General features: G+C 33.4%; 1 protein-coding gene across 3 annotated transcripts in view; it reads left to right on the forward strand.

The window, feature by feature from the left end:
* The window catches only part of SLIT2 (slit guidance ligand 2), a 243,902-nt gene that overhangs the window by 207,801 nt on the left and 9,882 nt on the right, over positions 1-26,219 (forward strand). For all 3 annotated transcript variants that reach the window (XM_042811974.1, XM_042811975.1, XM_042811976.1), the window contains 8 exons: positions 431-594; positions 5,676-5,800; positions 5,932-6,029; positions 7,307-7,446; positions 19,282-19,375; positions 21,245-21,382; positions 21,898-22,138; positions 22,472-22,602. In XM_042811974.1, the coding sequence (XP_042667908.1) occupies positions 431-594; positions 5,676-5,800; positions 5,932-6,029; positions 7,307-7,446; positions 19,282-19,375; positions 21,245-21,382; positions 21,898-22,138; positions 22,472-22,602 (1,131 nt within the window). The remainder of the gene's footprint in view (positions 1-430; positions 595-5,675; positions 5,801-5,931; positions 6,030-7,306; positions 7,447-19,281; positions 19,376-21,244; positions 21,383-21,897; positions 22,139-22,471; positions 22,603-26,219) is intronic.

Genomic DNA, 26,219 nt, shown 5'->3' on the forward strand with positions numbered 1-26,219 from the left:
AGTTTGGAAACAGATGGTTTGTACGAGCCTGGGAGTCATAAACTGAAAAGGAAAAATATCTGGGTGGAACTCTGTGAGGTTGCTCTGGTTGCTTTGGAAGAAATAGTTTTTTCTTGCTAACCTAATTTCCAAATATCAGTTTCATTCTGATGATGCAGCTAACCTCACTCATTATTGCCAAAGATAACACAGAACTAGCTTACAGAAGTGTAGCCGAGAATGGCTAGGTTTTTGACCTGGTTTACTGCTGAAACTGTTCATTTGGAGCCTCAGCTCAGACACTTAGTGCACTTAGGGTCAGTTTGGTGGAGGCAGGACTGATTAGTGTTTTTAGGAGGTTTTTTTTTTGCCAACCTCAGTCTTCTGGGGTCTGTTTTCATAAGCAAGCATTTTAAACCTTATTCTCTTTTTGCTTGTCTGCTTTCCACAGGGCTATTGGAGCAAATCCTCTTTATTGTGATTGTAACATGCAATGGCTGTCTGACTGGGTAAAATCAGAATACAAAGAACCTGGTATTGCACGATGTGCTGGCCCTGGAGAAATGGCAGATAAACTTCTACTCACAACTCCATCTAAAAAATTTACTTGCCAAGGTACTCTTATTTATGTGGGGTTTTTTTCACATCCATTTACAGTTGAGCGTTTGTTATAGAGTCTTCACTCTCCCTTGTCATCATTTTTCCTTGTGCTTAGGAATGTAGCCATTGCATTCAGGAGTTGAATCTAGTTTAAAGACTTCAGTGACTTTTTTCCAAGCAGAAGGTTGAGAAAGAAAGTCTTCTGATTTTCAGTGTGACAATCCTCAGTATGTGGTTTACATGGGTACCTAGTACTGTCTTTGTCATGAACTGAAATTTAATCATTTAATCTACACTTCCTTAGCCAAAGAACGTTCTTTACCTTGGAGTTTTACGGTAAATACAGTAAAAAAATTCTATAGATATATTCAAAATCCTTACAGTCTACATTATGTTAGTGGTATGTAGTTGCATCAGTATGTGAAGAATGCTGTTTTCTTTGATGTTTCAGAAGAAAGCCTAAAAAATGCAGAGTAGATAAAAGATGTGATTTCCTTTATGGAGGAAGCATTCCAGAATGTTACTATGTAAGGAGGTTTCTTTGGGTGTGAACCAAGTTCTTATCTGTTTATCTGTTTTGTTGGCTGTTGGCACCTTTATCGCAGCTTGTATTCTATTTAATTCTCAGGTTCTTTTCCTGAATCTTAGAATCTGTTGCCTTAGAAAAGAGTCCTTTTGATTCATGTGTGAGCATCAACTAGGTTTGTTTTGCTGTTTAATCTTTCTCTATGCTGTCCACTTCTTTGTTTTTAAATATTTTGAAACCACACTGTATCTTCATTTTTCAGACTCAGGCTTATGCTTGTAAGTCATTACTAAGCTTAGAGTTATTTGTGAGGCATCAGATAAATATAGTCTTGTCTTTTGTAGAATTAATTTATTCTCAGAGTCTAGGTAATCTTCAAGATATTTTTTACTCATTCATCTTTTAACACATTAACATGTTAATCCATTGTAAATTCTTTAAAAAAGTGATGGGACTGTGCCAGAGTTAGCTCTCATTCCAAGTTGTTCTTTACTGCATGTTCATCCTATTTAATCTTCTCTCCTTAGACTTTCTGTGAAAAATGTTTTTGGAAACAAAAAACACTAGAAATTCAGCACTTCATTTTTTTATTTTAACATGATGCCAATTGATTGTCTTTCCGTCCAAATCCTTCTTGCATTTTATTGGTAGTGCTTCTTCAAGGTCATAACCTATGTTATGTGCATATGATACTAATCTTTTGCAGGGTTCCTTTGTCTGATTTTAAGTAGAAGATCTAGTGGCCAGTCTGATCAATTTCTCTACAGAGTTCCTTTGTCTGATTTTAAGTAGAAGATCTAGTGGCCAGTCTGATCAATTTCTCTACAAGCATCCACTGAACATTGGAGATAGGCTCTTATTACACATTGTAAGGATATAAATGAAAGAATATTTTCAGGAAGATGAAGGACTTGCTAGGTTATTTTTCCATTTTAAAAAACTGAATCACCCCTTCCTACAATCATTGTTATGTTTCCATCAGAATCCAGATAGTATATCTTGCTTCTTGCCCATCAGAAAATATCCTTTATATTATTATGCAGGGTAAGAACTGTATTTGTTTCACTTCCAAGAGTGGAGATCTGGTATTATGGATACCTTTGAGAGAAAATAATTTTCCTGCTACTGTTCTTCTGTGAAGATGCTCATAATTACAGATTGCCACTCAGAAGCTTTTCAATGACATGATGGCCCTGTAAGACCTTATATGTCTCTTACTCAAAGATAAGTAATTTTATCTTTTGCTTAAAAATGATCTTCTGAATAGCAATTAGGAAGATCCTCTATTCCTATTAAGAGCAAAATCCTAGGCTTTGAGGGGAGATTTTTGACAGTTATTTATCTGTTTATGTTCTGTTGTTGTGTACAGAAGTGTGTAATTCCCTTATCAGTATCTGGATTCATCTGAAAGTGAAATTAGTTCTTGAATCTGAATCACATAAAAAATAGCTTGCTTTGAAAATGAGCATTTAAAAACAAAACTTCAGTTTTTAAAATCTCATAAAATCACTGGAAAAATGAACCTTTTTCTGACTTATGAATTGCTGTCTTGCAAGGATCATCCCATGGTTTTTTCTTCTTGCAGTTGTTTTTCTGGGTTTGTGGTTTTTTTTTTTTTTTCTTTTCACGTGACCTCTAACAAGTTCTCAATCTTTTACTCTTTTACCATTTATGCCCTGCTTCTAGAGATTCCAGGGCCTTGTGGTTTTCTGATACCAGGTAAGGTTGCAAGTAAGACCTGGAATGGATGATATGTTTCAGAACAGACCTTCTGACCTTCCTTTTGTGTACCTCAAACAGACTTCTTTCCTACAACATGCATGCTTACTGTTTGTTTTCCCTTTTAGTGAATTTAGAGCTGACTTGTCATGATGTATCATTTAATGTAGATGTATGAAAAACTTCATTATTTTAAAAGCCTAAGATCAGGTTCTGAAAGTTACCTGATGGTTGCCACTCCATTGTACTGACATCAGTGATTTCATTAGCAGTTTCGCTGTAAAGTGACTCTGTAGATACTGATTTTGTTTCAAGAGCAAAGAGGATCTCCTAAAAAGTCAGTATTTCTTGCAAAGGCTTCTGAGAAACTGTTTTTGAGAAGGTTGATGTTATGTTTTTCTTCAAAAATATTAGATAAGTAAATGTGTGAGCGTATGTGTAGTTATTGATAATAAAATAATACACAGTCCATTTTTCACTCTTCATGGAAGAAAAGTGCTTTTTTTGCTTTTATTCTAAGATTTTTTTCGAGTTATAGCTTATGCAAAGATATATATATCAACACTGAAAAATCAAATAACAGAATATTAAACGTTTTTTTTTTTCTTAAACATACAACAGTCCGCTAGTAAATATAAGCAAAGAAGGGAAGAAGAGAAAATATAGTAAAAATGAGAACAGGGTCTGAAACTTCCTTTTCATCAGAAGTAAAAATATCTGAAGCACTTCAATTTTTTGATCCTATAGCTGAGGAATTATGAATCAAATTATTCATTTTTCTTGGATACTGTACATATGGAGAAGTTTGAAATTAAAACTTATGGCACAAAATCAGACTGGCTTACTTAATAACTTGTTGGAAATGATGTTCCCATTTGGTCATTCTCTTTTAGAGTTGAAATTCACTTTGCTAATTCATACAGGAAAACAATGTCTGTTAATTAATGTTCTTAAATTCATGCCAAATAATAATCATTTTATTGAATGGGAAGTAGAAATGAGGCCATGGTGTTTGGAACAAGAAAGAGCAGACTTACAGTCTTCAATAAGAGCTTCTTACCCCATATGTTTTTCATAGCACATCTTAATACCCTCTAGCAATAATTTGTGATAGTCTAAGGTGTTTTTTCCAACTTGCTTACCTTTGCTGTTTGCTGCTTTAAGAAACTAATCATCTATAGATTTTTCTCTCAAAATAAGGTAATGAAAACAAGAATAGTCAGTGATCTACATAGATGGTGACTTTGGCAATTGTCGCAACTTATCTTACCACGAATTACTGTGTTCATCTCCCAGCATTTGCTTGCAAACTGCGACACAGATGGTTACTATCAACTACAGATTAAAGGAGAAGTTTGTCAATCTTTCTGTAGCACCCCTACTGTATCCTTATAATCATATGGCTTCCTTCCATGCCAGTTCCTTTACAGTAGCTTATCAGAGCTTGCCAAATAAAAGAGAATTTTGAAAGTTTAAATAATAGAAAGCAAAAAAAACTCCACGTCACATCTCATTAAAAATGCACTGTTACTTCAGAAAAAAATTGCAGTCTGGCTTGTTTCATTTAAAATCATAGAGAGCAAGCAGGCAGTTCCACCACTAGGTATGAGGAGTTTGTTTTGCCTAGTCACTGAAGAAATCACAAGTTATCCATTAAAACTTAAAAATTACCTGTAGATTTTTCCACAAGTCCAAGTCTGAAATAAAGCTGGAGTCAGTAATGTCGTTAAGCAATAAAGCTGGAGATAGTAGAGAATGTATGTTCATTCTCTTAATAGGCATTTGGTCAAGTCACCCCTGTTTTCTTTTACAATAATTAATCTTAAAACTTGTACAAATTATTTGAAAATGATGCATTATTGCATCATTATTCATATCATTACAAATATCATTAGATTATTTCTAATTTTAAACAAATATCTGGTAATTTATTTGTTTGCCTGACAAAAGAAAAAACAAAAACACCAAAACACCAACTGATAGTTTATAATTTGAAAATTTGACATGAAAAAGCAGCATTAAAATTGTAAGCCAACAGAAAATAAGCAAATATCTAATGAATATTTACATCTTAGGAATAAGATTTAGGTAGGATAAAAAATCAGTCTGGTTTTTAAGACTTTAGATCTTGTCAACATTGCTTTCTAATTTCTATTTTTATAACTGTTGTAATAACCATTGTAACAGAAGCAAGACTGAAGGCATTAAAGGCAGCCATCTTTTGTGTGTAGATTCATGATACTTTGAGAGTCAGCTAATGCAGAAATGAACTGTGGCTGACTCCATAATGAGACAAGGTGCTGTATAGACCTACTTATAGTGAGATAGCTTAGACAGTATATTTTATCACAGATGTTCAACTTATTTTGCTAGGTCATTTTGCCACAAGTTCTATGTAATCCTGCAAATAAATAAAATTACAGTTCATGGTAACACCACCAATAGAAGGACTGGAAACTGCTATAGCCTTTCTTTTCTCAGAGACAATTTTTACCTGATAAATTTGAAACTGTATTCTTAATTTTGTTAATAAAAAGGGAAGGCAATTATCATGGATCAGAACTATACAGATTTCAAAGAATGAGGATATCAAAATCACTTGGGGGTCAGCTGCTGCTGCTTTTTCTTTTTTTTTTTTTTTTTTTTTTTTAAGAGATTAAAGCCAAAAATTGAGCAGCAAATATATCTGGGCATGTCAAAAGAATTAAGGACAATCAAGCATTCCATTCATGCAGAAATATCACAGTCTTAGAAACAAATACTGTTTTAGAATGTATAGCAGTGTAGCAGATACATCCTGTCAAATATGAATTAGTAGTTTGTTTCTGAATATCACATTTGTATTTTTAAGGGCCCGTGGATGTCAATATTCTTGCTAAGTGTAACCCTTGCTTATCAAATCCATGTAAAAATGATGGAACCTGCAATAATGATCCAGTTGACTTCTATAGATGTACTTGCCCATATGGTTTCAAGGTAGGTACTGGATGAAGAAGAAAAATTAGTGAAGTATTAGCCACTCCCTTTTAAACAACAGTTTGTTTTAACTGACTCCCTTCCATTAATATCTGTATTTTCTTCTTAAATTATACCTGTTCCCTGCATAGGGTCAAGACTGTGATATTCCCATTCATGCCTGCATTAGTAACCCTTGCAAACATGGTGGAACTTGTCATTTGAAAGAAGGAGAAAAAGATGGTTTCTGGTATGTTGTTTTTAACTCTAATAACAGAATGAAAAACTGTTGACTTTTATATTTATGCAGGTGTTAATCTTTGGGTTCTCTTTGTTGATAATTGCAACTCAAAGGCAGGTTTACATTGCTTCTGAAGTTTTCAGACATGTCACTATCCGTGGAAAGCTTCTAAATCCCCAAAACATTAAAAAACAGCAATAAATGGTTCTGATTAGTAGAGGCTTTTCAGGTCAAGACAACATAATATTGACTCCATTATGCTAATTAATAGCTGGCTTGATCCCTGCTGAAAAAATCTCACCATTCATCTGTTGTCGTGTGTATTAGTTTAACAGACAGCATGTAAATGATAAAATTTAAATCCCAGTGAAAGAGAAAATTAATGATTCATTTGAAACTCACTATGCCAGCAGATAAACATGCTGTGAACATTTTTAATCTTGAGTTATTTAATCACACAGTACAATTACTCCAGATGTACTTCATGAATTATGAAATAAAGTTCTTTAGCATTCTTCTGTGAAATTATTAGTCATTTAATAATCTACACCTCAACCTAGTTAAAAATGACACTTCAAAAAGAAACAATTCATTATCCTGCACTTCATTAAGACATTATTTTTATTTTTTAATCCATATTCTGCCCAAAGATCAAATACTTTTCTATTTAAAATTAAGTATATAGATCTTACTATTGTGTCTCTAGAATTTAATGTGACACAGCCCTGTCTCAGGATTCAAGCTTTTCCATTTGTTTAAACACTACATATTTTGAAAATCAAAACATTTGTAAAAACAAAGCAAAAATCATCCCTTTGAAAAGTTTATGTAGGCTTTGTTTTCAGATACAAATACAGGTACTGTATTGTGGAACTTTAAATACAGATGTATAATGATGTATTTAACTAATAGATCAGTAGGAGTACTACGTACTAATCTCTGATTCTGCAGTTTTCTCCATTCACTTAAATTGTTTTTAAGAACAAGACAAACAACAAAAAAGCAGGATTATTTTCCTTAAGAAATATAATCTCATGTAATAATAGAAAGGTAGCAGTCATTTCAAAACCAGTTATTTCAGAATCGAAAAGGCACAAATTCAGAAGCCTTTTTGTCTGTAACTTAAAATGATAAAAATATTTGGAGAATATTTACTACATTTATTTTATATCATCCATATTCTCTTAGAGGTAGTGATTATAATTAGCAACCCTATTAATTACAGAACTTCTCTGATCTTCCCAGCTAAAATATTTGTGTGCTTGGTTTTATTTTTGGTTTTACAGGTGCACTTGTGCAGATGGATTTGAAGGTGAAAATTGTGAAATAAATGTTGATGACTGTGAAGACAATGACTGTGAAAATAATTCTACTTGTGTGGATGGAATTAATAATTATACTTGCCTTTGTCCACCTGAATATACAGGTAGGAATATAAAAGAAAGAGAAATTCCTAATAGGAAAGAGCTCTGTTTTTGTATGCGAGTCAATTTACTTTACAATTGATTTAAGGCCAAGTTTCCCTCAATAATTCTCTTCAGTATGGTTTGTAGTAAAAAGTAGACAATACCTACTCATTAATTTCCCTGTTATTTTTCAAATTATAGCATTTGAATTTCAAAAGATGTTTCAAAATGTGTTGAAAAATGTGTTGAAAAGATGTTTCCTCACATGTTTATCTAGCCCAACCAGGCCAATGAAGAATGCCCATAGATGTAAAAATCCGAAAAAAATATATTACTTTTATCTTCTATTTTCCAAGTTGCTACCAGGGCAGAAAAAAATGTCTATTTGTGCTAACATGGAAATGGATTTGGTGTCCTGGATGTTGTCCTGGCCTCCTTTAAAAATATTAATTCAGACTGTGATGAAGAAAATAGCATTACAAGAAAATAGCATCATTAGAGTTGGCAGCCAGGCTCCTCTCTTTGAGACACAGGGTATCTTGCTTGCTCTCATCATGTGTGTGAGAATGGAGAGTAGTTAGAACAGGAACATGTGAGAAGAAGAAGAAAGATCTGTTGTTTATGTTCATCTGTTTCATAGTTTTTCTAGTTAGACAGATCTGCTTTCTGTCAGCTAGCAGTCCACTAGGAGAACACAGAGCTTAAATTCACAAAACCATTATTTGTAACACATAACAAAGATGCAAGATCCTCTCTAACCTAGGAATTAACTAACTATACCTAGTCAACCTCTTTTCTTAATATAACAATCCTATTGCATCTATTAGTTATGCTTTTCATCATCCTCAGGGAGCACTAAATTTGGGCTCTGGAAAACTGGAAGGAGAGGTTAAGTAATGAAGTAATTTCATTTATTGAAAACACAGCTAACACCTTTTTAATCCAAGGCATTTCCATCATTATTTTTACAACCCACTGGATTGCTGAAATGATATAGTGTATTCAGATTTGAAGTCAGTATTTAAATCTTGAAAACCTTCAGTAAGAAAAAATGATAGAACAGAGGTATAAGAAATATGTAATCTGTGTTTTCATCCAGTACTTATTCTGGGTAAATGTTTGGAACCAATTTCTCTATGAGGAATGAGCCACAATACCTAAAGAGAAATGAGTTAAAAGCATATGTAGCCAGAATAAGGTAAATAAGAATAATGGGGTGGTCCACATCTGCAAGATTAGACTTAACCTACTGCTTAAGAAAACTCTTTTGTCAGGTACTCCTCCCTCACTCTACTGGAAAGCAACTGAAAATTCAAGCCTTAGAAAGAAATAGTAGGTTACAGTGGCAATAAGTAGTAGCAGATCTTTTTTATTTCTCCTATATCTAATATTTCAGCTATATCTGAATCAAGCTTCAGATCCCAGTATTAACTGCTATCTCCTTTGAAAATGAACAGATACTCTTTTGCACAGGATGGAAGAAAGCAAACCAGTCAAATCAGTCTAGTTTTCCTATTTAACAACTTCACGTTAAGAGGTTTCATGTACTTATTAAATAGTGGACAATTCATTTGCACATCCATCCTCCTCAGCAGTTTTTGGCGTGTGTTTCTTATTTCTTCATTTCTGACATCACCCTAGGTGCATTTGGGCTGCTAGGGCAAACAGCTTGTTGTATTCATAATAACCCATGGGAAGGACTGTTTTGTATTAAATATCCATGGAGTGGATACAAAGGCTTGTTTATATGTGCTAGCCTAAAATTTTGATTGTGTGCTTGTTGCATTTCTGTTGCATTTTAATTGAAATGTATGTTTTACATTTACAATTAAAACTTCAATTGTAGTATTTATATATATATGTAGTTAGAGAAAAAAAATGAGAGCATAAACGTTTGCAGCATTTTTAACTTGATGTTTGTAATGTAGTTGGGTTGTTTTTTTTTAAGTTAAAACAGAAGAAAGTGTGTTTTTTACTTGACTCATATCTAAGGAAATGGCAATTACTTTGCTTTGAGGAGCCTGTTGTTGTAGAATGCTGCGCATAATTCTAACAAGAAAATGCTGTGAGTTTCCATGGCAAGTGGTTTTGTTTGCTAGATGGACTTCTTTTAGAAAAGCAAATTTGTTTTCATAGATACAGTTTCTAGTCAAAATTGTTACTGAAATCAGTAGGTCATATAAATAGATTATTTCCAAACCTTACGGAAAAAAAAGACACACGTTTTTCCAAACATGCAAGACCAGAGCCTCTGCTCACTTTATAGACGAGGTGGACGTAAGTAGTATCAAAATTTCAAGATTTTCTTTCCACAGGACACAGTACAGAATTCTACTGTACATTATCTGTCTTACAGAGCATCTGAAGTTAGGATACGTTCTGTGAGATCTTAAGCCAGTTTCAATTCAGATAAATTATAAGGAGAAAATATAAAACATCATTTATCTTTTACACTTGACACCACTGTTCTTGCATAGTAAGTATGTTACTTAAGTAACTTTAAGCATTAAGAGTTACTCTGGGTACATTAGGATCTAGAAATAGTAGTGTTCAGAATATAAAATGGTCTTACAGTTGCCTCAAGTGTGTATGAGATATCAAATTATTTATGGGATTGTTTTTTCCTTTTGCGCATAGCTTGATTTGAAAGCAATAGAACCCATACCCAGTATTAATACAGTGATTTTTCATTAGGAGTTTTGCAGACATTTCGATGTTGGTATCTGTTTTAAAAGGTTAAAATCAGATCTGTATATTACTATATGCTGGGGTTTTTTTCCTCGTGGAAGGCATTTTTCAGTAGATAAACAGCTGTACTAGCTCGGCAAAAGTAGGCTAATCATCAGAAAAACTGGCTATATATTCAGTAGGTAAAAAAATATTTTAAAATATGAAAGTATGTATCTCTAGTTCAGAAAGTCCCTGAACCATAAGTTGCTGGAAGCTGAACAGTATACATACCAGGAAAATGCCACCACAGCCTTGTCGTGTTGTGTTTTAATTTTGCTGACAATGCTTTGTATTGTTTGTGTGCAAGATACCACGGCAAGGATATACTGAATGTGGAAGTGCATCAGCCCAGAATATTTTTTCATTCTTTCATTTGCAAATATGTTTTATGTTTCAGTAGCACAGTGTAACAAAGAAGTCAGTTGGAACCCATTAGTATGAATTGTAAATCATTCTGCTCTAAAATTTTAATACAATTGACTCTGAAAATACATAAAAAATACAAAAAACATTGTAAAGAACGTTGCAGTGCAAAACTCTGTCACTTTTTGCATTTTTTTTTTACAATCCCTTGGAAATTTGCACTTCTTAAATAAGTGCTATTGATTAAAAAGAAGAAAAAAAAGAAAGAAAGTAAAAAAAAAAGGCTGTTAGCTTACGAACCAGGAATCGATTTTCCTCTGCCTCAGTTAAGTTTTGCAATTACCTCCACAAATAAAAGTGGAAAGACAAAGAAAGGTATTTGCACAATACTATGAGCTTTCTTAAGATCACAGACTGTAACTGTGAAATAACAGGAAGCAAATGGAATCATCAGGCATTCAGATTGTCTGATGAAATCTTGAGAAATAAAACATTAAAATGCTTCGCTATGTCCTGCACTCTTTAACTCTGCTATTCTCTTAACATTATCATCTCCTTTATATTAAACTCAGTCTAGTTAACATCAAGTCATTTTGTGTGCATTCTATAGACTACAGATAATCATTTATCTTTCTCATTACCATCAGTCATTAGATCACAAATCTAACAGATCCAGAAGTAAAATCTTTCTTATGCCATCAGTGGCATGTACTTCTTACCTTTTCTGTTTGTTTTGCTCTGCTGTAGGTGAGACTGAAGCTTGCTTCATTTTTGCTATATCAACATCTCTGCTGCTATAGCTGTGCATTAGCTTAATGTGCTATGCTGTTGTATTACAATGTAAAAAGTCTCTTGTCTCTTCTGTCTTTGTCACTGCAAGCTGCTAATCTGAATGAAGTGGAAAAAGGTCAGTTGTCTTTTAAGCCTATTTTCACTTTCCTTTCCTTAAAGGTGCATGGATTTAAGTTCTTACGAATGATCAAATGAATCGTATATAGATATCGTTTAGAAAGCTCATTGCAAATCCTGAAATCAGTCACATGGATATAGCTGTGAATACATGTCGAAAGAATGTCATTGAAGATACAGATCACTGTGCAGGAGTACTATAATATTACTTCTTTTCAGGTGTTTTACAAATTTGTGCACCCATGATAGGACTGACAAAAAGGTTTATGTTGTGATCTTCTGAAATCTTTAATACATACCTTGTTTCCATTCTAAAGTATGCTGTGTTTTATAGCACTGTTTTGATGTAATCTCATTATTAAATGATGGTACTAGAAATTATGCTGGAGTATAGAATGGTAGTCCTTTTGCTTATCATATGTGAGTGACATTTGTGCCATAAGTATCTAAAGAATCTGAAATGATCTCATTAAGCTCAGGCTGTTGTACAGGAAAGGTAACGGTGAAGGTATTTATGACATGAACTTCGGTTGTTTTTTATTGTTTTTTTTCTTTAAATTATTACTATTCTCTGTCTGACACCTATCTCTCTAACAGAGACAGTACATCTCCTATATAAGCTGATCTTCCGTACAATCCACTATTTACAATCTGAAACTAGCATAATTGGAGACAATGTATTTGTAAATTGCATATTTAGTTCTGAAAAGCAAATGGGTCAAATAAACTTGCAGTGTATTTGCTGTCAAGTAAATTTGATAAATATAATTTGCACTCTGTAAAACAGTGCTGTATTTCACTAATGAAAAATATTTTCTTTAACCACTAAATAACATATTTAACAACTGCAATTATACCGTCTATGTTGACATCTGAAGAGTTATTCTTAACAGTTTAAAGTAAGAGCCTGAATTCCCTCTGCAAATGACAGAGAGAAGCAGATACGTCCAGAAAGTGATTTCATCCACAATTTGGATACTTAAATTTGTATACAATTTAGACATGTCCTTCTTCTGCATTTTACAGTTACTTGTTTGAACAAGTAGCAATTGGCCTCCTATATTTCTTTCTCCTTGTCACTTCCAAAGTTATTTCTATATTGTTCTCTTGCTGTCCTAGTATGAAACTGGTTGATTTTATAAAAAGAGTCCTTTCACAAGGAGAACTAGAAAAAATGCAAGTTCAGTACAGAGAAATATAAAAGGTAAACTTTGTTACCCTTGCTTTTAATAGTAAATAAACAAAGCAGTTATAATAATAACTAGTTCAGTGTTGGTGATTCATTTTGATTTATCACAAATATCCAGCAATGTGAATTGCAAAATTTAGGGTTTTCTTTTGTGAATTAAAAATAAAACCCCTAAACTTTTCTTCTGTGCCCATGAAAAATAGTTTTTTAAATGGAATTTAAACTGAAGATGCTACTTTGAAGAGACTCAAGCCTTAATTTCAAGTTGCAGTAGATGTTATCTGTGCATAATTAGGCTTGCTGGTAGTTTGAATGTCTTTTAAATGTGATAAATGGTAGAAAGTCAATGAATTCTATACAGTCATTGTAAATGTATGACACAAGTATGAACTAGAAAATATTAAAATTACTGATTTTATCAAAAACAAATTCCTCACAAACAAATTATCAAAGACCTGGGGATGTGAACTAAGTTCAGTACAGAAATTAAGCAGATGTGTGTGATACGTGCTTGTATTTGCTTGCACACTGAACATGAAAGTCATTGTCAGTATCTAAGTTGCTTGGAGGATCATGGCAGACAACTTTTGAGCTGGCAATAGAAGGAACGAAGGATAATGACAAGTAATCATTTCAGTTTAGGCAAGCCCTAGACAGATGTAAATTTTGTTTTTATGTTTCAAAAGTTAATTACATGGTCTTCTAGCTGCTACAGTTAAGCAGTTGTTTAAATTCACTTGGTAAACAAGTAGTTGCTTAAAATTTAGGCATGCAAGTAATGAAAAACAAATCATACTGTTTATTGTAGATACAGTAATGTGATAGCATGATAAAAAGTATGATTATTTCATTTAATCAGAATCAATCCACAGTCTTGTAAGATTTACATACAAATGCTGTAACTTTTAAGAACAAACCAGTAACTTTGCTACTGTTGCTTTTCATGACTTGTATAATTTTGTTTTGTGAAGATTAATACTCATGCTAATGTAGTCATTTGAGGTATATTAAAGTAATTTTGCTACATTTTCATGAAGGTGAAGTATACATCCTTGGCAATCTAAACCACTTACTTCTAGTTTGATAGCTGCCTTTAGTGATTCTGTCAATTATCCTTGTTTTGTTTTCCTTAATTGTCTTAAAGGCTATCTGCCTAAAGTTACTGTTTTTTGTTGTTGCCAAATAGCATAACTAAATGACTAGCAATGATAAACTAAGCCACGTCTTGCAGCTTAGCTGAAGAGAAGTAACCAATGGTGAGCAAAGTGCAACAATTGATCAAATTTTAAATTCTACTCAAAAATTAAATTCTAACAGAATTTGCAGATTTGTGGTTGTAAATTTTATCTGTGACAGTGAACAAAAAATTAGCATCAGTGTCCTTTGTACAGTAGATGTTTTTATTTTATTTTTTTCCGATAGTACAATCAGTACTTTAAGTATCTCGTTTTATTCTGCTTGTCAAAGTCAAGACTTAAACTGCAGCACTTTTCTCAATATAGTTTCTTAAGTAGCACTGTTGTTTTCCAACCATTCCTATAAGGCATTCAGTATTTGAGTCAAAAGTAAATGAACAGAGACTTTCAGTCAAAAACTAGATTAAAATACCTAATTGATTAAACAGAAAGTCTGCAGAAATTGACTTGCAATATGTAGCAACCAAGATTGTAAGCTGAAACAAAGATAAATGTACATATGTCCTTCTATTCCAGTAATTATTCTTAAGTCCGCAAAATGTATTTGGTATTTTAGCTTTGGAGCAATTGACAGGTCTTTCCTTTGTACTCTTTATCTAGTTTATATTCTAATATTATACTCAACTTTAGTAGTATGCTAGGATTACTAGTATACTAGATTTTAAGCTTGATTCTTCATTAAGTTTGCCTGTAATTTTCAATGTCCTCTAATATTAATCACCATTTTTATTAGAGCTCTTATATTCATTCAGAAATATTCTGGATCACATGGTACGACTATATATTTTAATTTATTGCCCAATTATTCAAAATAACAATGATGTAAATCATTTTTGCATCATTGCATTGTTCCTCATTATTTGTTGTACTGTCTTTATATGTTGAGAAATCCAAAGTTAAATTATTTTGTGATTTATAAGCTCATCATGTCATAAGAGTGAAATAACGTATAGAGAGAAAACATAAACTATGAATCTAGGAATTTATAACTTTGGTTAGTTATCCAAGGGTTGCACACAACATGTCACCTGTACTAGCAGTACAGATAATAGAACATAATAGTACTGTCTGACTGTTTAAATCTGCAACACCTTCTACATCTTAGTAGAAATCTCAGTAAATATTCCAATTTTTCCTTGGAGGATTGCCTGCATTCAGATTGTGCCAATAATGAAGAGTTCCACTGGTTTCAGTGCTACTCCATACCAGGAACCAGACTGCATAGATTAATTAAACAGGATGTCTCATGAAAACAGTTACTGCTGATCCTAATTAAATTTTGGAAGTTTTTCATAGAATCTTTGGTTTTTATCCACTAATTATCTAAAAAATAATAATCTGCTGTTTATTCTTCTACATCCAAAAATGTTCCTGTCTTCATCTTCTAAAACATGATTACTTAGCCATGCTCTTACAGCACCCTCAGTTCTAATGCTGTTAGGTGAATGGAAGAATGTACACACACATTGATATCAAGATTCCTGAAACCCAGACACTCTGTTTTACAATTGTTTTTCCATTGTTATGTGATATGATCTTAAAAACACTGCTCTTTTTTTTTTTTTTCCATCATTCTCTCTTCATTTCAACAAAATGATTTTATTCCCTTCACCTTTTGTCAATTCAATTCTGAATAATAAATAACAAATTGGTTATTCAGTATGCCAAAAGAGATGTTGCTCTACCAGGAACATATTCTTTGGAAGTCTGGATTCCATCTCACAAATTTTCACATTCTTTTTCTATCTATCTACTTTTCCTCAAGCAGTGGTTTTTTGGTTTTGAGAAGGCTTCACTCAGAATATAAATCTGTTAACAGTGCAAATTAAGAACTAGCATTTAGGTTATTTTGGTTTGTTCTTCTGCTGATTATATTCTCATTGAAAAATTCAGTATCTGATGTAAATGTTTTGGATTCCATCTCAGATTTTTAGTTGTTTTTCTTTTCATTTATCCTGTGTGCAAGTCCATCATGAATTCTACTGACTATACTGACAGGGTTTGTAGTTCTTTTAAAACTGACTTTTTTTGGTTCAATAGGATTTTGTGCTTTCTCATACGTGATTCCTCACTACATGAACTGCCATGTTTATCACACCCTTACCTTGATTCCTGTTTTCTCCGTTACTTTGTTCAACTAAAAGCTCCCTCCAATTATATGATTCTGGTTTATTTCACATTATGTACAATCTTCAAATGTAAAGACATACTTTTATTTTCTATCAGAACACGTACGTTCCTGTCTTTTTTAGAAGAGCTTTCTTTTTTTGGAATCATTGTTTCTGTTTCAGTCTATATGGACCTTTATACTGTAGAAGGATTCCAAAGAGTACTGAAATAAAAGTCTGTCCATAATTTCAAAAACATTTAATGATGCTTGCAAAGCACTTGACTGTCGTAGGCCGGATAATATGACATTATTGACAAGTATGACATTATGACAAGTATATACAATTTGAATTCGATATTTTTCAAAACTGTAAATATTTTTCCAGTCCCAAATGTCTAGGTTTGATTCCTAGCAAGATATGCGAATTAAGACTTTTCAAGTGTCCCAGAACTTTTCATGAGGTAGTTCAGTTTTTAGTGTAGCTCTGAAGACACGTGCCATCAATTCATGACTACTAAAATGCAATGTACTCTGAAAAACCATGTATTTTAGAAGCACTTGAATGAAAAAAAAAAAAAAAAAAAAAAAAAAAGACAAGATTTATACACTACTCAATAATGCTATTTGCCCCACTTAAAGAAATTTCAAAGGTCTGTGCAAACAGTAACCTAAGCGATGGCTCAATTTCTCTCCTGTACCAATGGCAGTTCCATGAATCAGTGGTGAGATTGCTTGCTTCTATAACACCAGCCCTAATTCTTCTTTTGAGAAGGTATTGTCCGGTTTTCCACTGAACTTTTATTGTGACTGTAACTACAGAGACTTTCTGTTTGAAAGATAGGCCCAATATGTCATTCTCGTCTGTGGTTAACTTTTGAGACTGAACAACTATATTTTTATCATTTGTAATTGGGTTGTCATTTCCTATGTTTTGAAGTTCTGCATTTAATTGTACATAGATTATACTCCAGAATAAGATATTTTTTTATGAGTATATAAAAGTATCTCTTGTTACACACTGATCTGTATAGAGATAAAAGCATTTCTAACTCATAGGAATGCATATAAGCTAAGTTAAAAATAATAATAATTTTAGGGTTTCTTTGTTCCACTGAGATCCCTGAAAATCTGAATTCTCTATTTAATGTTCAGAGATGTCTCATACTTAAATATTGATGGCCTATAGGTGGCTTTCAGCCATTACAAGTTCTTCAGATTGACTAAATGCTATGTGAAGAATTACTTCCCTTTATAAAAGCTTTTGTTCAAACAAAACCTTTTGAAAAGAGAAAGGGATGTGGGTTTTGTTTGATATATTGTGGGATGCTAAGAATCCCTGGTATTTCAGGATTCTTTGTGCACTGACCTAGCCATAACATTTGCACACTTCCAGACTAATAAGTCCATAGAGAGTTTGAAAAGGCTTTGAGGATAGAATTTAAATCCTTTCTATTAGTCATTCTCAGTGGCCTGTATTTGATCTTCATTCAGTTTCCTAAATATATTGACTAAGTCATATTGTTACTGACAGTTTTCCTGAGGTCTTTTAAGTAGGCTGTGCTTGAACACCATTGTCTTGTGTTAACCCAAAGCTTATCTGGTTTTGTATGCAAAATGCTCCACTTGCAAATTGGTAATGTGCTGTCATTAAAAATATATGTATATCTTTATAGAGAATCAGTCTGGATCTTTTCATGTATTTCTTTCTCTTGGATGACTGTGATGGACTTTTCTGACTGGTTTTGGCTTCTCTGTGTTTCAGGATGTTGAAGATTTCATGCCTTACAAACACATAACACATATGTTTATATGTTTCTATTGAATTATTATTCTTTGTTTCAGCTTTGCCTTTTTCTCTATCTCTGCTGTTAATGAGGACTGTTCCTCAATTCCAAGTTTTATTTATTTGTCCAGTGACTGAAATAAATCCTACTTATCTGAAGTTCTAGAAATAATATCTGAGATCATGAATAGTCACAGTGGTATGTTCATGATATGCAGTCTTAAACAATGGTTCATAAGTACAATTGCTGTAAAAATGAAGGCCTTCTAGGGAGAATCTGTTGAACCTAACAAATATATATATATATGTATCCAGCACTTACCTACTCTTATTTTCTATTCATTATCATAATCATGTGTACTTTTATAATGCTAGAGAAGTCCAACTAAGATAGAGGGTAGTTTCTGTGTGGTGCTAGGCCCTCCAAGAACTCAACAAATAATAGTCAAACATGCCAGAAACCTTATTGTTTAATGATATTAGTAGCTGATAAGCTTGTTCATAAACCTAAACACATTTGTATTTTGGAAGATAACATTCATTCATATGCTCATTCTAAAACTCAATTCCAGCGTTGTTATCCTGTACCTTCCTCCTTTTTTTCTAGTCCACCTGTTTTTATTCAAATTGTACCCCTAAATATTCTATCCTTCTTTTCCCATTTCTGCACTTGTGGTGATGCTGTCTTTGTCCCCAGTACTCTGCTGCCTTTCTGCAGATATTTATTTCTCATCACGACTCCTTCCAGTGGTGCCTAATGCCAAGACAAGAAGCAGTGGGCATAAACTGCAACACCAGAGGCTCCCTCTGAACACCTGGCTGCACTCCTGTGCTGTGTGGTGATGGAGTACTTGTAGAGACTGACCAGAGGCTATGGGTCTCCTTGGAGATTGGCTTGCTTGGACAAGGGTATAGGCACCCTGCTCACAGTGTCCCTACTTGAGTAGGGGTGTAACCACATGCTTCCAAACTCAACTCCTTCTGTGATTCTGTGATCTAACTACACTGATGACCAATACTCAGAAAAGTAAAACCAGTGATACCGAGTATCGTGCTTCTTGAAGAAAAGTTCAACTTCATCAGTGAAGGCACTTTCTTATCAACTGATCTTTTCTTTCCCATTTTGGTGAACAGTTCTGTTTTCATACCTCTTGACAAATGTCAAGAAGCAACCCTACTACCTGCATTGTTTCTATGAATCCTTAAATTCAGCAAGTACAAATAGTAAATAATTATGGTATATTAACAAGTGCAAAAAGTTGGAATGTTGATTAAGAAAAGTAGAAAGCAGAAGGCAAGATTTTGTTGTTGGATAATTGGAATTGTAGTGTCAGACAGTGATATTAACAGGTTGTTGTTCTTGTTTGATTTTTTTTATTTTTTTTTTTAGAAATAGATTACTTGCAATGCAAATCTGAATATTTCTGTGTGGAATGTATTCATTATTATACCATTAAGCATGCATTTTTTTGATGTTAATAGAAAAATTCATAGCAATTACTGAAAAAATAGAAACAGCTATTTTTGGGTCACTGCTGTGTTTTCACTGAGTTGAGAACATGTATTACTTTTCAGGTGAGCTCTGTGAGGAGAAACTAGATTTCTGTGCTCAAAACTTGAATCCTTGCCAGCACGACTCAAAGTGTATCTTGACACCTAAAGGTTACAAGTAAGTTTAAAATGTTGTCATGGTCCAGCTGCATCCAAATTTTTAGGGTTTTTATCCTCCTCAGCATCCTTTGTTTTTCTTTTAGTGGAAGGAAGTTCTGTTCTCAAAATTCAGTTATTACTAAACATTACAGTAGACTAGGCTCAGTTATTTTAAGGTAGATCTCCAATATTATCTTAGATATGATTTACTTAATTAAAAGATTCTTAGCAGTTCAAGCTTCAACTAGAATTTGAAGAAGAACAAAATGCAGAGCAGTTAGTTTATATGATAGTCTATACAAAACCCTTTTAGTATCTTGGACAGTGGGAAAATAATTACATTTAATTGAAGTGGAATTATTATACTGCTGTCTGAGAAGTAATTATGGAAGAGGTTATTAGGAAGGAACACTGGAAGGTATAAAATAAAGTCCATTCCCAGGAAAGTTAATCTGTAATTACACTATATACTTATTACAATTAATTATGCACACTTCAAAGTGTTTTAACAGGCTTTAGGTTAATAAATCATAAGTACCTGTCTTACACAGTGTATGCTCTTGTGCCAGAATCAGGTTATCTATTATCATTACAAAAGCTTATGAAAAGACATGTTATTTAAATTGAGGCAGAAAACATTCAAATATATCAAATATTCACATGAACACAAAATGTTCATTAAAAAAGTTGTCAATTGGAAAATAAAAAACTTGTTGGATTTAATTTTTTCTGCATTATGTTTATTATCTTCATACCACTTCAGGAATCTAGTTTGGCATCTCATACTTTACTACTCAGTTGATCAATCTTGTAAGTTAATTTCTGAGATTTTAAATCAGAAAATAACACATGCAGTAACTTCAAGAATGTGTCTCGCTTATTTTTATTAATAGCGTGCTTTATGTTCTTTATTCCATTTTCTTGTTTACATATGTTGTTCAATAAATTTGGGATCTATTTTGTTAGAGTACTTAATTTAACATTACACAGATATTTGAAATCACTCTTGGCTCTTTAGAGCAAGTTTTAGTTGTAAGAGAAAACAACGGCAAGGGAGGAATCACAGGGTCTAATGAAATCAATCCATAAATCTTAATCAAAAAATATTCATGTGAATGTATGAATTAGTAATATTTTCCATTCATTCTTCACAGACTTCTGAGCATTCACTCAGTCTGAGAATATGAGAACTCCCTGCAGAACTGCTGCTAGCATTAACAATGAGAGTAAAATAAATGATAAATACAATGAAGTAAAATTAATAATAATAAAATAAAAAAATAATGTTGCCTACTATTCTGACAACATAAAGTTTCCAGTTCAGTGAGAACTTGAGGGCTCAGGGCAGGGATGCAAAGAGTGTGTTTTGAGACTTACGTTAGTTCACTAACATCGAGCTATTTGTGGTAAATTAGGCTGGTTGAACTTCAAGGGGAAAAATAATGTGTTACCTTTGAATTGAATAAATGGATCTTTGGCCTATTCTTAGCTGTTCAGTCGGCAAAGAAATTATCCATCAGAATAACACAAATGTTGGATTACTTGTCTGCTTCAACAACTAAGCATATTGATTAGTGTTCACAGCCACTTACAGCATCCCTTAACATTCTGCATTACTCATAAATTCAAAGAACTGTCAAAATGATTCATGAGGTCTCTCTGGTTTTAAACCACAAATTATTCGATATAACGTCAAATAATGAGTAAGCATGTATAACTGGCAAACCTGGAAATGAAAATTCCCCAAATAATAACATGATTAAGGTACAAAGTCAGAGTAACATTTTAAAGTTTCAAGTTTTAAACAACCGATTAGTTCCTTAGCTTTCACATTAACACTCAGTATTGTTAAAAGGCATTGTGTTATCCTTGCTTTTCTATTTTACAGATGTGATTGCACACCTGGATATGTAGGTGAACACTGCGATATTGACTTTGATGACTGCCAGGACAATAAATGTAAAAACGGAGCACAGTGTACTGATGCAGTTAATGGGTATACATGTATTTGCCCAGAAGGATACAGGTGAGGAAGATTAGAAAATAGTACAAGCGTGTTTAAGGCCAAGTTGGATGGGGCAATCTGATATAGTACTTGGTCTTGGAGAAGGCTCTGGGGCGACCTCACTGTGGCCTTCCAGTACTTGAAGGGAGCATATAAACAGGATGGGGATCAACTGTTTACATGGGTTGATAGTGATAGGGCTATGAGGAATGGTTTTAAACTGAAACAGGAAAAATTTAGGTTAGATATTAGGAGGAAGTTTTTTACTTCCTCTTTACTTTAAATTACTTTACTTACACAATGTAACAGGCTGCTCAGAGAGGTTGTAGACGTCCCATCCCTGGAGGCATTCAAAGCTAGGCTGGACGTGGCTTTGGGCAGCCTGGTCTGGTGGCTGGCGACTCTGCACAAAGCAAGGGGATTGAAACTAGATGATCTTTGAGGTCCTTTTCAACCAATTCTATAGTTCTATGTGTGTCTTTCTTGAGTCAGTCACGTTGTTTTTTGTAAATCCTGATTTTTCTATTTGTATTTAGTGGCTTGTTCTGTGAGTTTTCGCCACCGATGGTTTTACCTCGCACCAGCCCTTGTGATAATTATGAATGCCAAAATGGAGCCCAGTGTATTGTAAAAGAGAGTGAACCAATCTGCCAGTGTTTATCAGGCTACCAGGGTGAGAAATGTGAAAAGCTGATCAGTATAAACTTTGTCAACAAAGAATCTTATCTACAAATCCCTTCAGCTAAGATACACTCCCAAACCAATATCACTCTTCAGGTAAGATTGCTTGTATGGAAGTTTCTGATCTCGAAAACAGTATAAATTATCTTTTTTTGGTGTGAAAAAGTACCCCCATTAATCATTGGCTCATTTAAAGAGCTTTTCACAGTTTGAGCAAAGAATAAATGAGAGTCACTAGAATAACTCTATATTCATTATGAAGTAGATAATAAGCTTATTGATAAGAAGAGAAAGAATATAGTTGTGTTGACCAATGAGGAATTTTACAGTAAATTAATAGACTGTATCAGTAAAATGAGAGATTTACTTACTACAGCATTTTGATTAAATATTTTTCATTCTTTCCAATTGTTTCTTTCTTTTAATTAGATTGCCACAGATGAAGACAGTGGGATCCTGCTCTACAAAGGCGATAAGGATCATATAGCAGTAGAGCTGTACCGTGGTAGAGTGAGGGTCAGTTATGACACAGGATCTTATCCAGCCTCTGCTATTTACAGGTGAAGTTAGATTTAAAAAAAGAATAATAAAACCGAACTGGAACAAAAGATGTATTAATGGTATCTCAAAGTCATGTATTTTGAATAGATAGTTAAAAAGAAATACATTCAAATGAATGTATTGTCAGACATTTTGTAATCAAAACATACTGCCAGATACATGATTTTTCTCGGAAGGTAACTCTCATGTGTCAGCATAATATATTATTTGATCCATTAAAACCGAGTAAAAGTTGGCTTTCGGTAGAATATATATATATGTTTGTGTAAAACTCACATGTAAAAGTGTTGTGTTTATTTTTTTTTCCCAAGATGTTACTGCCAAATAATTTCCAAGTGTGCAGGGTAAAGTGCAGAACTGTACGGCACAAGCAGAAATGAAATGGCAGTTTTTCTTCTGTTCTGTGTTAGGCATAAAAAGTGAGACTTTTCCCTGGCAGTGGAAAATTTGATTCTAAAAAAGTCACTACCCTTGAAAAATAAATGGCTTTTGCTCCCAGAGTCATCAAGAGACAGAATACACATCCGTTTCTGTAGTATAGATTTTCAGCTGTTTTAAGCGAAATTTATCTGATTCTCCAAAAAAAAAAAAAATATTACCTGAATTTCCCAGGAGATTTTATATCTCTCATTTCAAGAATTTACAGAAAGACATTGCAAGCATGAGCAAAAAGACAACAGGGATCACCTCTTCTCCTTAATCTGTCCTATTGTTGCTATAAACCCATTCAGAAGTAACTGGGAAGTTTTGAATGAGTTTTCCCTGAGTCTTGTTTTCTTCTGTAATTACACCTCTTACATTGTAAAACTTTATCTAGTGTTTATTTTTTTGCTGGAGGTTGTACTTAGCTGACATTGTTCTGTATTCTATTAGGGATTTAACACTGAAAATACATTATTTTTTAGAAATGATTGCACTCAATATAAAATCAAAGTTTACGTTTATGTATGCTAAACTTTGGTCGGTAATAGCATCATGGGAACTGTGTTTCCTAGTAGATTACTGAAAACATTCCACAGGAAAAAAAAAAAAAAAAAAAAAAAAAAAACCAAAACATTTCACTATAATATAATACAAAGATGTTTAGTAAAACCATAGACTTTTACAATAAACATCTTAAGATTGTTTCTATTTTCTGATGCAGTATATGATTTATGACTTCGTTTACAGTTCCATGGAATGGTTTAACATGTAGAAATAGTAACTGTATTTTCATTATATAAATTAAAATGCAGAAAACAGACTCTATAGAAGATTTAAACATTTAACACAAATGTAATATTGCCAAAAAGAATAAGACAAGTGGTACCTCACTGAGCAAAGATGAGATATCTAAAACAGAAGCCAAAATAAGTATATATATATATATATATGTATACAGCTAATAGATTCAAATAGAAGTTTTGTTGTATAAATGGTAGTTAAGAAAAGGTGTGTTGAGAAGGACTCAAATGGGAACTATAAAGCCTGCAGAAATGCTTGTAGTAGGAACAAAACAGTTACAAACAAATGATTTATTCATGATAAATACAGAGAATGAACAGTAACAGCAGTCTAGCTGAGTAGAGTGAATGAAACTGCTTTGCCAGTGGGAGTTTACTGAAGAAAGAGCCGTAATCCCAAAAGCAGTCAATCTGAGTAACAACATGAGATGACGATGGTGCCTAGACCAATAAATAACATTAATTGATTGGGGATGCTTTGTTTGGGAAAAGTTGAATCACTTAAATTTTGTTCTATCTGGGCATCTATTTTAAAATATTGTTTTTTGTGGGTTTGGGGTTGTGTTTTTGGTTTTTTTTTCCATAAAAAAAGAAACCTATTTGTTCTATAAAGCCACTTGCAACATATATTTACCGGGAAAATATGAATATTTCTTCTTGAATTACTATTCTTATACAGAGCTCCAGAAACCTTAAATCAATTTTTCTTAGAGCCTTCTGCTAGGATCTGTGCATTTCACTCTTTATTCTCCAGTGGGAAATGTGCTAGAAGTAATGTAAGTGCATTGGCAGGAACTATTGCACAAATATGCTTTGTGCTTAGTTCCCCTTTAATTTAAACCACCCTTACCTAGGAGGGCTCCTCTTTCTACAGTAATTTTTTTCTTAACTGGTAAAACGGGTAAAACTAGAAGCTTATAATAATCACTCTTAAGAGAGATGCATTCCCTTTCCACATGGTTTTATACATCCCTAGAATGACCTCCTGCTATAAAAACACATGTTCTGTGTTGCTCTCATCCTTGTAAATGTGATAGCGTGAAAGGTCCTTAAGTTGTAAAGTGGTGTTAGCTGCCTTGGAATAAAAACATTATATTAGGGTTTCTTGTTTACTTAAGTCACATCCATTTTTATTTATTGACACAACTCCTTTTTCCTAGATTCACTGAAATGTGTTAAATATGTTAATCCTGGCAGATTTCATGTTGCTTGATCACAGGAAACAACTTCTTAATAAATTGAATAGATCATACATTTTAGAAGTATTGAACTTCAATCTGTTTCTTTCCCACATGGAACCTCTTGGTCATTCCTCCTCCTTCCGAAAAGTGCTTATTCTGCCAGTGTCTACACTGTGCATTTGCATTTTTATGTAGAGCTAAATTTATTTAAAGCATCATGCTACTATGCAGAACTTGTATCCTTACTGATCTGGGCCTGGATAGACTGACGTTGGTAATAAATAGCTGAGAAGCTGCTTAATGTGTCACAGCTGTAAACAACTATGTGAGCACTTCTGAACTGTTCCAGGAAAAAAGCAGTTAGGTTAATGAAAGCATCACTAAGGATGTTAAAAGGTAATTTGTTTGATTTTTGCCCTGAGATTTAGGAAGCTAATCCTTTTCAACTATACTGCTTTTCTAATGAGAAGAGCTCACTGTCTGTAAGATTGTTCTGTCCATCTCAGACTAACATCATACAATTGGTTCATTTAAATTACTTTTCAAAGGCTTAAGCTAACTTGTTTGATGGTATTCTGAAGCAAATAGATGCTGTCATGGGAATGGTAATAATGTCTGGTCCCTGGACTACAGCTTATTGTCATAACTTCCATCCAGTCACACATTAAGCTCCCAACTCTCCAGTTGAAAATGAGCTAGAAGTAATTTAAGTACAATGATATATTCAGTCCCAGAACTATTGAGTTCTGGGACCTTTCTCTCTGATGTACTTAAACTGTGTTTAAATATTCGCTGTGTAATATCGAGGTCAGTAAGCACTGACAGACGTTTCTTGTGCTTAGTAACATTAATGTGTAGGCTTGTGCTTGCATAGCATAAGCACCATGCTTGAAACAAGCCTTCTCTGCTTGACGTGCTTCAGGCATTTTACTACTAGTGGGTTTGTATTCTTTGAGTAAGAAGAAGCAAATGGTGTACAAAGGCAAGAAAACAAAAAAAAACTTATAGTATTTATAGTGCAAGCCAGAAGATGAATGCAGAAATGACCAGGCCTGGTAAACAGCACAAATTATTTTATTGCTAGCATCAGTAGAGCTGCCTGGATCAATGATATCATTTTGTCTGGCAGGACTAAGATTAGACGCAGTTCCATATTCCATTAAACTAAGTTTATATATCACTGGAGTCAACTCATTCATTCCTACTTGCAGA

This window comes from Centrocercus urophasianus, unplaced genomic scaffold (genome assembly GCF_019232065.1).
Source record: "Centrocercus urophasianus isolate 14NV4802_14NV808 unplaced genomic scaffold, USGS_Curo_1.0 seq_13, whole genome shotgun sequence".
Classification (NCBI taxonomy): domain Eukaryota; kingdom Metazoa; phylum Chordata; class Aves; order Galliformes; family Phasianidae; genus Centrocercus; species Centrocercus urophasianus.